General features: G+C 51.1%; 1 protein-coding gene across 2 annotated transcripts in view; it reads left to right on the top strand.

Moving 5' to 3' along the window:
* LOXHD1 (lipoxygenase homology PLAT domains 1) overlaps positions 1-13052 on the top strand; it is a 132999-nt gene that overhangs the window by 6346 nt on the left and 113601 nt on the right. For both annotated transcript variants that reach the window (XM_037165012.2, XM_037165011.2), the window contains exons 3-4: positions 4311-4391; positions 6235-6419. In XM_037165012.2, the coding sequence (XP_037020907.2) occupies positions 4311-4391; positions 6235-6419 (266 nt within the window). The remainder of the gene's footprint in view (positions 1-4310; positions 4392-6234; positions 6420-13052) is intronic.

Genomic DNA, 13052 nt, shown 5'->3' with positions numbered 1-13052 from the left:
AGACTTAATCACCAGCAGCCTGAGTTTCAGCCTTTCTTCTCAGTGGGGAGGCTGCATCATGGGAAAGGGGTCTAAAGCCTGAATGTGCCAGCAGGGCCAGGTCTCGGCCCACTGAAACCACATGGAGGCAGCCAGTTACTCCAGGCTGGCCCCATGTATAGGAATCAGCACCCTCCCCCATTACCCCATAGGTCTGCTGATGGGGGTCTCTCTCATATATGTGTTATGCCCCAGGCAAGGAAGCAAGAGCACAGGTCTAGCCAGGACTTCAATCTGGCTGGTCCTGAGAGCTCTGCAGGAGCCCCCAGACAGGGGTGGTTTCAGGGATGCAGGCATGGTTTGCAGGATCAGCTGATGTCCTGGAGAGGCAAGAGGTGATGCACAGAGAGATGCCAGGTACAGCAGAGGCTGAGGACAGGTCTGCTTTGTGCTCTCAGCTTCTCTCCCCGTTCTTTGCAATAGAGCTAGTGGATGATGTCGGATTAGTGTGGCTAAAGCAGGGCTGTATAGGGGAGGCCATGTAATCTGGGCCTTGCATGGGGAAAAGGACTGGGTAAGAGAGGAACTGAAAGAGGGTACTTTAGAAGGGAACAGCTTTCAAAAGCATGGAGGCTTCAGGCCCAATCCTCACCAAGACCCCTTACATTTGAGATGGAGGCCTCAGGTCTGGGAGGGGAGTGTTGCTTTCCCAGGGATTCCAGGCGGCCTGTGTAACCCAGATGCAGCTGGCTGGGGAGGTCACCGTGCTCTGTGAGATGCAGATTCAGATAGCTCAGCCCAGCGTCACCCCTTCCAGTCCTTGAGGCCTGCTAAGAATGCCCAATGGTTCCCAAATCTCTAGTCTCACTGCTGCTGTTCCCTCTTCACCATACAGTGTCATCTCAGAACAAAGCCCTATGTCAACCTGAATAGAACTTATGCACACAGACTGCAAGGCAGTTTGGAGATGATCAGGTTTCACTGATAGCTCAGGGCATCAGAGAGGGTTCATATGAACTTAAAATGAAACATTAGGCAGGCTCTGTAGTCTTAAAATTAAGCCACCACCTGTCCTGGAGTTTCTCCCTGACCCTTTCTCTGCAGCCTCTGGCCATGTCCCTCACGCTGTCTTTCTCTCCAGCTTCTCCCACGATCCTTTCTCTCTCTCCCTTCAATTCCTGCTCTCTCTTGTGTCTTTTCTCCTAGGCTCCTGGATTTGTGACCTTCCACTCCCATATGGCTTATCAGGATTTTTTTTTACTAACACAAAATAATTCCTGTTGCAAGAAGGACTTTGGTGGCTGTTGGTGGCAAAGGGCATGAATGTTCACTTTGATTCCCCAATAAGCTGACCTGTACCCCGACCCCCACACCAGTTAACGCCAACAGCCACGGCTTGGGGATTCCCTTCCCCATCATCCAGGACCAACCCAACATTGGGTCACGTGTTCAGAATATGGCAAAAGGATGAGGTCTCATGTATCTTCTGGGACACGGCTCTCCTGTGGAGAGTTCGCTGTCTGAGAGTGTCGGAGAATGCCTGGCATTTTAGCCTGCTGGCCCTGCCCAGTGGGCGCCTGGAATGCCCTGTGTGGCCTTGAAGGCTCTCCTGGGTGGGGACCCCGGGCAGGGAGGGGTCTGTGTGCTTCTGCATTAGCCTTCCTTTGCAGATGGGCCAGGAGCCACGGAGAAGCGGCCGCCTCCCAGCAGGAGACATGAAAAAGTCTATTTCAAAGGTTTCCTGTGCGCAGGGAGCCTATCCTTTGCTCTTCCCTCCACACCCCCAGTCGTTTTTGAGATCCATGGGCACCTGTGTTCTGACTCAGCAGAGGAGGGGCCAGAAGTGGGGATTTCAGTCTCTGACCCCCAGTGCGTTGAGGTTGGGCCTTGTTTGGGATTGTTCTGGCCCCTCCCCTAGAGAGAGGGAACTTGCCCCTGAGTCCTTCCTTCTCCCTCCTCAAAAGACGAGACCCCAGCAATGCAGAAGGCCTTCTCTGTCTGCCTAGACTGCATTGGTGGCCAAGCTGTAAACACGGTGAACCATTGCTTTGTTCCCCGTGATCCCCCTGATGGCTGCAGTGTGATCTGGGACAGTGCCAAGCGCCCCTGCGGCCAACCTGGCATCTTTTTCTCCTGGTCTCCCTTCTTCCGACTTGCTTTGTGGAGTTTGTTTCCCGAGTGGCTCAAAAACACCACAGTCGCCCATTTCCCAGACACGGTGGGATGTGCGAATGCCCACTCCCCTGTCGGTGCCCAGGGCCTCTCTGAAGGCCCGGGGGACCCCTCCCTGAGAGCAGCGGTCAGGGATACCCAGAAAGCCAGCTGCTTTACTTCCAAACTCACACCTTACCTTTTCCCTTCCACATCAGCCTCCTCTTCCCCTTATCATCAGCATTGGCTGCTCCCCAAATTCCACACACCCTGAGGGGACACAGCCAATGGTCCTCAAACTTATTCTAAAGACTTCACCACAGGCAGCTGTGGGCTGGGAGGAGGGGCCGCTGAGGCACGGCTGTGCTTTCTTCGTGATCATACAAACAAGACCTCCCTTTGGAAAGCCGAAAGTTACACACAGACCGGAGTCAATAACCAATGCTTCGTAATAGTTCTTACTGTGTAGATGGGATGTTTTTGTAGAAATCTCCCAGTCTTTGTTGGTTGTGCTGTTTGTGCATTCTATTTTTAACCCGCCTTTTCTTTTAAATCTCTATCATAAACTTGTTTCTTTCATGGAATCTTTTTCTTAATAACCGGATTTTAATGGCTGCATAATATTTCATCATTTAGCTTCCCAGGGTGGCTGTTTCTTTGGTGTTTATTTGCAGCAAAGATTCTTGTCTATTTATTCTAAAAGTCAATTTTCTTGAAACGGAAAATACCTCCTGTTTGTTTCTTTGTTTCCTAGTCACATTGCTCTGAAGCACAGGGTTGACATTCATGTGTTTTCCAAGTCATTTAACCGCCACTTGGCTCCCAAACAAGTGTGGTGTGTTATTATTACCCTTGGAGGTGAGGTTCTGACAGGTGCATTTGGGGAGCCTGGGAGTGGGCCCTTGCCCTCCAGCAAAACTGGCCACGCCTTCGGGCCCTCTTTCCCCAGACAAAGTTGCCGCAGGGTACATTTCACCCGCTTTCACGGTTCTGCACTGCCTTAGGCGGGCCCTTGGCCCAGGTCTGGAGAAGTGCCACCACCACCACCACCACCGTGAGGAGTTTCTCCCCAGGGCAGACTGTTTGCGAAAGCGGGTCTATTTTCAGAGTCACAGCTTCTGAGTCTGTAGAACCTAAAAAGCCTTCTGTTACTGAGTCTGGGCTTTACTCCCTCGGGGAAAAGACCCTTGCCCTCCCTCTTTATTTGGAAACACAGGGATGGCCAATAATCAGGCACATATCTTTGCGCTTCTCTTTTCCCACGGGCTGCACTGGTGCAGCCCTGCCGGGAGCACAGGGTGGGGTCTGCAGCTCTCAGCCCCAGGGAGGCCTCACTGCAGGGTGGGGGCGGGGGGGGGGCAGGAAGACCTGCAAGCAGGCTGGGCTGGGATGGCTGGGGTCCTGGCCCACATGGAAGATGATGGAGCCGATGCCAGATGGAGCCGTGTGAGAGTCAGGCTTTCGCTCCTGGAGGACTCCTGTGTCCAAGCTGATCGAATCTGGGGTGCTCCCGAGTCTGTGCCGGCCTGGGCACCTCACAGTGGACCATCTCAGGTGCACTTGCTTCCATTCGCACCGTCTGCAGGACGCCGGATATGTCCTTCCTTGCCGCCCCACTTCCCTGGTTGCCGATTTGGGTTGAGTATTTCCTTTCTTGTTGGAATGGCAGGGCCATGGACCCCCACCCAAGGTCTGCATCCACTTGGGGCTGCCATTGCAACTCTCCCCAGCAAGAGCAAGGCCTAGAGAGGCAGGCCTGCGGACCAGAGAGCACCTCAGCTTTCATGGCGCTGCCTTCCTCCGCCACCGTCCCCACCCAGAATGACCCGGGGGGTATCAGCTCGTGACTTTGGAGAGGCAGGTTCTGGTCCCAACTCTGCAATCAATGAGCAGTTTACTTGTGTGCAACATGGGGCTAATACTGCCCCCTCTGCTTGCCTTCACAGTGCACAACAAGGACCGTGAGATCCTGGGTGTGAAGGCAAAGGATGAATACCAACCGCCCTTGCGCCTGCCTCTCCAAATCACACCAGAAAGGCATCTCTGAATGGGACTGGGTGCTCGTAGCACTTCCCAGGAGTGGGACAGCGGAGGGAGAAGGGGGCTGCCAGCCCTTGGCTTTCCTCCCAGACCTGTGAGCCCAGCGCAGGTTGAGCCATGTGTATACATGTTCTCTGCAGGAGCAAGTCCGCCTTTGGGAAAGCCAACACTGACGTGTTCCGGGTGAGGACCAACAACGTGGGCCTCCTCTACAAAATCAGGTGAGAATCCGGCCCTCGGCCAGGCGGGGATGCGGTGGAGGCAGGTAGACTAGGAACTGACCTCGTACTGACACTTTCTGAGTGTTGATCACTCTCCTCATGTCATCTGAGGGGGGACCAAAGGCCCAGATCTTTTCCTCCCACCCTGAGTCACAGTTTTCTAGATGTCCCCATTAGAGATTTCATTCTCTGAGTTCAGACAATTTGAGGTGGTTTTTCACAACTCAGGAAATATGCTCCAGGAGACCCTGAAACACAGTTGCATGAAATATGCTCCAGGGGTCAGGAGCAGACCGAGTCTGGGGGGCCTTGGTTCAGATTTCTGCCCCACCATTGACTAGTTCTGGGACTTCGGACAGGTTTGTTCTCCAAGTCTCAGTTTCCTTGTCTGTAGAAGTGGTGAGGACTCTGTGAGTGGCACTTTGGACAGTAACCGGTGCACAGTGAGCCCTCAGCGAGTGTCAAGATGCCCGGAAGGTAGAGTGTTAGCAGGAAGCTTCGAGACATGGCAGGGTGCCTGTTGACAGAGAGTGCCCCCGATCTTGTCTTGTAAATGCAACAGGAGGGATAACTCTCTCAGCCAGGCTGCAGAGGAAGAGCCTTCAACGGCCCATTTTTACCCTCCTGCCCCCGTACCTGCCCCCATTCAAGTTCATGCCCATTTGTCTGGATGTCAAGATCATCTGTGGTCTGTTGCACCCAGACTAGGGCCTGAACAGGAGTCAGATGCTGCCTCAGTTCAGCCCTGACTCTAGTTCCTCCCACTGGAAAATGTAGGACCGGGCACCCCTTTACTGGGAAAGTCAGGGACACGTGAGGCCACTGGCACTAGCTGTGTGGGGAACAGGGCCCTTGCAAGGGTGGGTCAGGAAGAGGGTGTCGGGTGTGGGGGAGGTGACCATTAAGCTGAGGTCCTCCTTTGTGACAGGCAGAGGCACGCATCCTGAGCCGGTCACACGTGCCATTCACTGCTGGGGTGGCACTGGCTTGAGCTGTGCTTGTCCCACCAAGACCTGTAGGGATAAGGTTTCACTGTGCTGGGCAGGGATGAGAGGCTTGGTGCAAAGTGAGGTTGTCCCAGGGTCAAGTTCTGGGGAAGAAACTGACCTCAGAGAGGAAACGAGGGCTGGCAAGGATGAGGGGGGAGTTATAGGGGTTCCCGTTACAACAGTCTGGATGTGTGCTGTTCTGTACAGCAGCCCTGGGCCACGGGGGCGCCGCTGAGCACTTGAAATGTGGCGAGGCCACGTATGCTGTGTGTTTAGTAGCCACCAAATCTTTTAAAACGTAGTATAAGGAAAGGAATGTAAAATATCTTATTCATAAAGCTTTACATGATTACATGTTGAAATGGTATATGGATTAGAATATATTATTAAAATTAATTTCACTGGTTTCTTTTTCAGCGCGACTAGTAGAAAATACAAAATTACATAGGTGGCGAGTGCATGCAGCTGTATGATGTTTTTATGGGACACCACCGATCTGGATGGCTATTGGGGATCCTCTGGGTGGTGGGACTAAGGAGAGTAACTGGGGGGGTCTGAGCATTGGAGAGAGGGGAAGCTGAAGATAATCCCGCGGGAAGCCTTGGCAGTCCTGGATTTTCTGCGGAAGGCAACACTTCCTTCCATGCGATGTAACAATGTAACATTGATTAATAAGCACATTCACCTTGCAAGGCATCCGCATTTGGTAGACAAGGAAACTGGATTCAACAGACAGAGTAACAACAACAAAACGATGGACCCTTTCTTTGCACTCAACATGAGGGTGTTGCAGTGCAGGAGGGGAGTCGTCTTTGTTCCGCCAATGACAGCCTGGGGGTCTGCTTCTGCCCCAGGATCGAGCATGACAACACCGGCAAGAGCCCCAGCTGGTACCTAGACCGCGTGATTGTAACCGACACGAAGCGGCCGCACCTCCGTTACTTCTTCAACTGCAACAGCTGGCTGAGCAAGGTGGAAGGCGACCGCCAGTGGTGCCGGGACCTGTTGGCTAGCTTCAACCCCATGGACATACCCCGAGGTCAGTGCCGGGCTGCTTTGCCCATGTCCCTCCCTGCCAGGCTGGGCAGTCCCATCTCTCCTTGCCACCCTCCAGGGTCTTCCTGTTGCCCAGGGCCCAGGTGAAGCCCTGTCTCTTCCTGGTGGCCTTCCCACGGGCAAGCTTACATGAGAAGTGGGAAATGTAAGAAGACCTATGCAGTGGCCCCTGCCTTCCTATTCTGTTACCTCCCTCCTGGTGCCCAAGGAAGCTGAGTCAGAGCCGGGGGCGTGGTGGATGGGGATCAGAACTCGCCGCGTCCAGGGTTCTGTCATCCTGCCCGACTCCCGATTTTTATGACGGAAATGACTTATTTCAAGTGCATGTCTGGCCAAAGGTCTTAAATTCAGTCTTATTAGCTCAACAGGAGACAGGGAAACAAAGCCTGTAAAAATACACACTGTATGCCACGTCCTGTTTTATCTCATTTTGTCCCTTAAAGCTCTGACCTCACCGCACCCCGTTACTGAATATGCTTTTCTAAAAAGAGAATACCACAAGTGGTTACCACCATCCTAATACCATCCCAGAGATGCACGGGCCATCGGAGGGAAAGGCACTTGGCAGCCAGGAGAAGTGACTTTCCTATGGCCACAGCAGAAGGCTGACGCTGTCCTTGGATTCTGCCTTCCAGCACGTCCCCCTGGTCTCCAAGTCCCACCCTCTCCTGTAACCCGGCTGGGCAGAAACAGATGCACCGTGTGTCCCCACCTCTGATCTCCCACCTCCCAGCTGACCTCGAACGCTTGCCTTGTTCCTCTTGATCCCCATCATAATAACTTGCAAGCTTGATTTAAAAAAAAAAAAGATGTTATTGATCCTTTCTCTTATTATAAAAGCCAACTTTGATCATTGCAGAAAAGTTAGAAAATAGAGACACACAAACATAAAAAAAGAATACCTGTGATTCCATCACCTGGAAAGACATCACTGGTGACATTTTTGGGCGCTTGTTTCTAGCCTTCTCTCTGCATTTGTGCGCGCAGTTTGAAAGAACGGGCTGTCGGGAGGAGCACTTCCGAAAAACCACCACTGAGAAGGGGTGGATGTAACTCAGTGGTTCTTCCGTTGTCCACGAGCATCATTCAGGGGAGTGTCTTCTTGCCTTGTGAAGGGAAGGCAGAGACACCTGCTGACTGGTGCGGGGCCTCCCACCCCTTCACGGGCTGGCAGGCACTGAGTCTTTAGTGTTCCCAGGCTGGATTATGGAAACAGGAATGGAAAATGGGATCGTGAAGAATTCAAATGACTGCATTAGTAAACAAAAGGTTAAATCTCCTTGCCTTTCAGCTGGAATTATGTGAACTTGGTTATTGATTGCTACCAGAGATCTTTGATGATCAAAATGGGGAAGATAATTATTTTTTTATTCATGCAGTTTGATAGATAAAAATATTTCATAGTATGGGCTATGGGCCATACAGAGGAGAGGAAAAGGGACATTCCATTGTTTAGTCCCCCACCTTCCCAGCCTTCTAAGGGAAGATGGATCCTTTGGTGGCCTTGTTCCCTGCCCCCCCACCCTCACCTCCAAGGGTCATCCCCTAAACTTCCGGCCGAAGTCAGCTGGAACTTTCTTTCATACCTGCTCCTCAGGGAAGGTAGGTAGGTGTTGAAGGCTGACCGACTGACCCTTTGACCGACCAGCAGACAGCAGTGGGGGTGGCGGGGACTAGACCTCATCGGGTTTCTAGATGGTTTATCCACAGGGGATCTCGAGTATCCTGCTTAAAGACGTGGGTGTGTGGGGAACTTGCCCTGCCTGGTGCAGGAGGCGAGCTCTGGGCACCAAGACCGCTCCCTGGGCAAGGACATCACCGCGCCTGCGGCGCTGCGCCTCACACTGGCCATGGAGATGATTTCCCTCTCTAGGCTTCTCTTTAAATGCAGATTTTGGGAGAGGCACCCAACATATTCCTAGTGTCTTGCGTTAAGGGCCTGGTCAGGGCCCCCTCTTCCTTCATGGAGAAGGAAGGCATGAGGAGTTTCTAAAAAGAGGAGGTAGAAGTTCATTAATTCCCAGTTGTGTGGATGGAGGATCCCGGAACCAAGTTCAATTTCTTAGTTGTTTTGAACTGGCTGGTAAAGTCGCTGCCTCTGGCACCGGGACCAACTCCTGCACTTGGCCTTTGGGTTTCTTTGGGGTGACTGCCCGGCCTTGGGGATCCGTTTCGGGGCCCTGGGGAGCCAGGTTGGTGTGTCCCTTCAGTCCAGTGGGGGTTCCTGTACCCCAGCCACTCACGTTCCACCTTCAAGATTTGTGTGTTATTTAAGTATCACTTCCCTTATTATTAACTTATTCTTAACTCACTTTTTGCAATTTATATTAACTTGTAAGTTTAAGAATGTTGATATCAATAGCATAGAAAACTGTTATCACTTGCTATAAATATCAGGTTTATCGGTACACAGATAACCCTCCGGATCACCACCGACATCTAGCACACGATCAGGGGTATATAAACTGGCCCCCCCCCCCAAACACCACCAGCCCTGATCTGGGAGGAGGGAAAGCCGAGTCCAGGGGGGATGGGAGGAGGGCTGGGAAGATACCTGGGCTCCTCGCAAGTCCTTCCTTCACTTACAGCGCCGCTGGGTGCGAGGCGGTGAGGAAGGGCAGGCAGATGTTTATTACACAGGAAAGGTGTGTAACTGAGGCCCAGGGAGGTGGTCACTCAGCCAACGTCAAACAGCCAGCCCCGGATGGAGCTAGGACTAGAATGCGAGTCTCTTAACCCTCGGTGGAAAGTGCTTTTTACCAGCCCCTTGGGCAGGGCCAGACCAAGGGCAAACAGTCTGGCACCTAAGGGGTCAGGGCCTGAGGGGTCACAGCTAAAGACTGTGCTGGTCAGGGTCTTAACATCTGTTAAAAAAGATTTTAATTATTTACTTCTTATAAAGAGAGGGGAAGGGAAGGAGTAAAGAGAAGGAGCGAAACACCAGTGTGTGAGAGATACTTGGTTGCCTCTCTTGGGCCCCTACTGGAGGCCTGGCCCACAACCCGGGCACGGTCCCTGTCTGAGAATCAAACCAGCACCCTTTGGCTTTGCACTCAGTCCACTGAGCCACACCGGCCTGGGCAACCATCTTAACGTTTTTAAGTGTACAATTCAGTGGCACTCAGTAAATTCACACTATTGGGCAGCCATCACCACCACCCATCTCCAGACCTTATTCGTCTTCCCCAAGTGGAACTCTTACCTACTAGACAGTAACGCCGCATCCCTCTTCCTCTCGGCCCCTGCTAACCATTCCTCCACGTCACCTCTCTCTGCGTGTGACCACCCAGGAAGCACATGCCAGTGGGATCACGTAGTATTTACCCTTTTCTGACTGGCTTATTGCACTTAGCATCCTGCCTTCAAGGGTCATCCCCATTATAGTATGCTTCAGAATTTCATTTTTTGTAAGGCTAAATAATATTCTAGTGTTTTACATGTATATATATGCATGCCATATTTCATTTATTCACTCCTCTGTCAACGGACGTTTGGGTCATTCCCACCTTTTAGCTGTTGTGAATAATGCTGCTATTAGCACTGGAGTAAAATACCTGTTTGGGTTCTTGCTTTTGGGGTTTTTTTGAGTTTACACCCCAAAGTGGAATTACCGGGTTGCACGGTAATTCTGTGTTTCACTTTCCGAGGACCCGCCACACCGTTTTCTGCAGCAGCTGCATCATTCCGTCTTCCCACTGGCAACATACAAAGGTTCCGGTTTCTCTGCTTACTCATTAGTACTTGTGATTTCCTATTGTGTTAAAATGACAGCCAGCCTAATAGGTGTGAAGTGGCATCTCCTTGTGGTTTTGGTTTGCATTTTCATAATGATAGTGATGCTGAGCATCTCTTCATGTGCTTATGGGTCATTTGTGTATTTTCGTGGGAGATATGTCCATCCACATCCTTTTCAAAAATTTCTTAAAAATTTATTGATGAGAGAGAGTGAGAGCAAGAGAGATTTGTGGTTTCACTTAGTTATGCATTCAGTGGTTAATTCTTTTTTTAAAGATTTTATTTATTTATCTTTTAGAGGGGAAAGGAAGGAGAGAGGTAGAGAAATATCAATGTATGGTTGCCTTTCATGCATTCCCTCCTGGGAACTGGCCTGCAACCCAGGCATGTGCCCTGACTGGGAATCGAACCTCACTCCTTTGGTTTGCAGGCCTGTGCTCAATCCACTAAGCTACACCAGCAGGGCTTATTGGTTAATTCTTGTATGTAGCCTGCCCAGGGATAGAAACTGTAATCGTGATGTATCAGGATGATGTTCCAACCAAGTGAGCAACCTGGCCAGGCACCCAAGGCCTTTTTGATCATTTGTTATCATTGTTGACAAGTTGTAGGTGTGTATCCAGAATGTATTTATGGATATTAACCCTTTATCACACATATGATTTACAAATATTTTCTCCTATCCCATGGGCTGTCTTTTTACTCTGTTGATGGTTTGTGTTGGTGCAGAAAAGTTTTTATTTTTTATGAAATCAAGTTCATCTCATTTTTTTTTGCTGCCTGTGCTATTGGTGTCATATCCAAAAAATCATTGCCAAGTCCAGTGTCATAAAGCTTTTGTCCCATGATAAGAGTTTTCTTCTTGAGTGTTTTGATTTTAGCTCTTATCTCTAGATCGTGGATCCATTTTGAGATACTTTTTATATGATATAAGTAAGTTTAAATTTAACTCTTTTGCATGTAGATATCCAGTTTTCTCAGAATCATTTGTTGAAAAGACTGTCCTTCACCCACTGAACGACCTTGGCACTCTTGTTGAAAATCGCTTGAGCATTTACATGAGGGTTTTTCCTGGGCTCTGTATTTTGCTCCATTGGTCTACATGTCTGCCCTGATGCCAGTACCATAGTGTTCGATTATAGTAGCTTTGTAGGAAGTTTTGAAATCAGGATGTGTGAGACTTTCAACTTTGTTCTTCTTTTTAAAGACTGCTTTGGTTATTTAGGGCTTCTTGATGTCATACTTCTTTTAGTGCATCCTAAACATTCATGAACTATTTTTAACAGTGACAGTGCGCCATACTGACTCTGCAGTCGAAGGGCTCTTACTCACCTGGAAGCAAAGGTGAAAATGCAGCTTGCAGCCGAGGTCCTCAGTTCCTGCCAAAGACTTCGGGCTGCTGGCAGAACCCCCTGGATCCTCCTGACTCATCCCCGCACGAGTGAGCAGGAGCCGGTGCCCCAGTCTTGACTAGCTGGCTCCCTCCCCACGTCTCAGTGGGCTGGTCCAGGCAAGCACCACACGTCATGATTAAGAATCTCAGACATACATGCGCATTAACAGGGAGTTAGCAGCTGTCCCTGTGCCTGTCTCCCTCTTAGAGTGCGTATCGGGGGTCCTGGCACCTTCTGGGGCCCGGGGAAGGTTGGTAGCCACTTTTTTAGCATAACCTCATCAGTTATCCCTGGGAACACTGTCTTGGCTTCCAAACTGCACCAGAAGTGGAGTGGATTTTCTCTCTTGCCATCTGCCTCTTGGCATTTCCCCCATTACTGCGAATGCCTGACTTCCTTCCTGGAGGATTTCTTCCTTCCCATCTGGAACGGCCCACCCTCTCGACAGCCCCGAACCCAGAGGAGCAGAGCAGCTACACTGACATCTGCACTCAGATGGCAGCCCCTGGCCAGAGTCTAAGCGCTGTCTCCAGGCCTCGAATTGACCCATCAGCACTAACAGCTGCCGTTGGTGATGATCCCCTGAGGTGCTCCTAGATGCTGGGTCTGGGATAAGGACATGTTCCTTATTCCCAAGGTACTTGCAGCCCAGTGGAGGACACAGATTGCCATAATACTAGGCACCCATAAAGAAGGTAGAGGCCTTCATGGTTCAGAGCTCCATCTCTGAAGTCACAGAGTCCTAGGTTCAAATCCCAACAATGCCATCTACTAGCTATATGACCTTTGAACAAAATACTCCTGTAGCCTGTGTCTTTGTGTGCATACAGTTTATAACTGGTACCTTATTTAAAATCCAGAGCACCCCTAGGAGGTAAGGCCTATTCGTATCCCCACTTTGCACCGGCTACAAAGATTGAGGGGAGCACGCAGAGACCACCTCTTACCCTCCTGTTGCCTCGTCTCGGGCTAGCAGCTTCCTTTTCTCCACCTGTTTGCTCAGGTCGTGTGGGCTCCAGTTTCTGGCAGGTGGCAGCTCTGAACACTCTTCTCCCACGAGAAGGTTTTGAGGGACCCGTGAGGCCTCAGGGACAGGATGAGACCCTCTGCCACCCACACCCGGACTGTGGAGCAGAAGCCAGACTGCTGATGGCAGTTTCTGGGGGTCCCATCAAGCCTAGCAGGGACCTAGTGGGGCTCTGTCCCCGGAGCCCTGGGGGCTTTCCCGGCCACTGCCTGGGTGGGTTCTCTTTGCTCCCAGACTTCTGTCTCAAGTCACTAAGAGAGAAAGCCTCCATCAATACATATGCCAGGGTCTGGGGCAACGTCAGGGCCAGTGCCTCTCCCCCTCATCTGCTCTCTTTTATCCTCCCCTTCAGTTCTCTGCAGGCCACCCAGACCATCAGGTTTAGGGCCCCCAGCCTCTCTGGGAAGCAACAGCTGCCCCCATATCTCGGCTTCCCCTGCCCTAGCAAACTCCAGAGAAA

Source organism: Artibeus jamaicensis, unplaced genomic scaffold (assembly GCF_021234435.1).
Source record: "Artibeus jamaicensis isolate MK-2021 breed Jamaican fruit bat unplaced genomic scaffold, CSHL_Jam_final contig_354, whole genome shotgun sequence".
NCBI lineage: Eukaryota > Metazoa > Chordata > Mammalia > Chiroptera > Phyllostomidae > Artibeus > Artibeus jamaicensis.
Note: the sequence above shows the minus strand (reverse complement) of the source record. Positions and strands in the feature narration are given on the sequence as shown.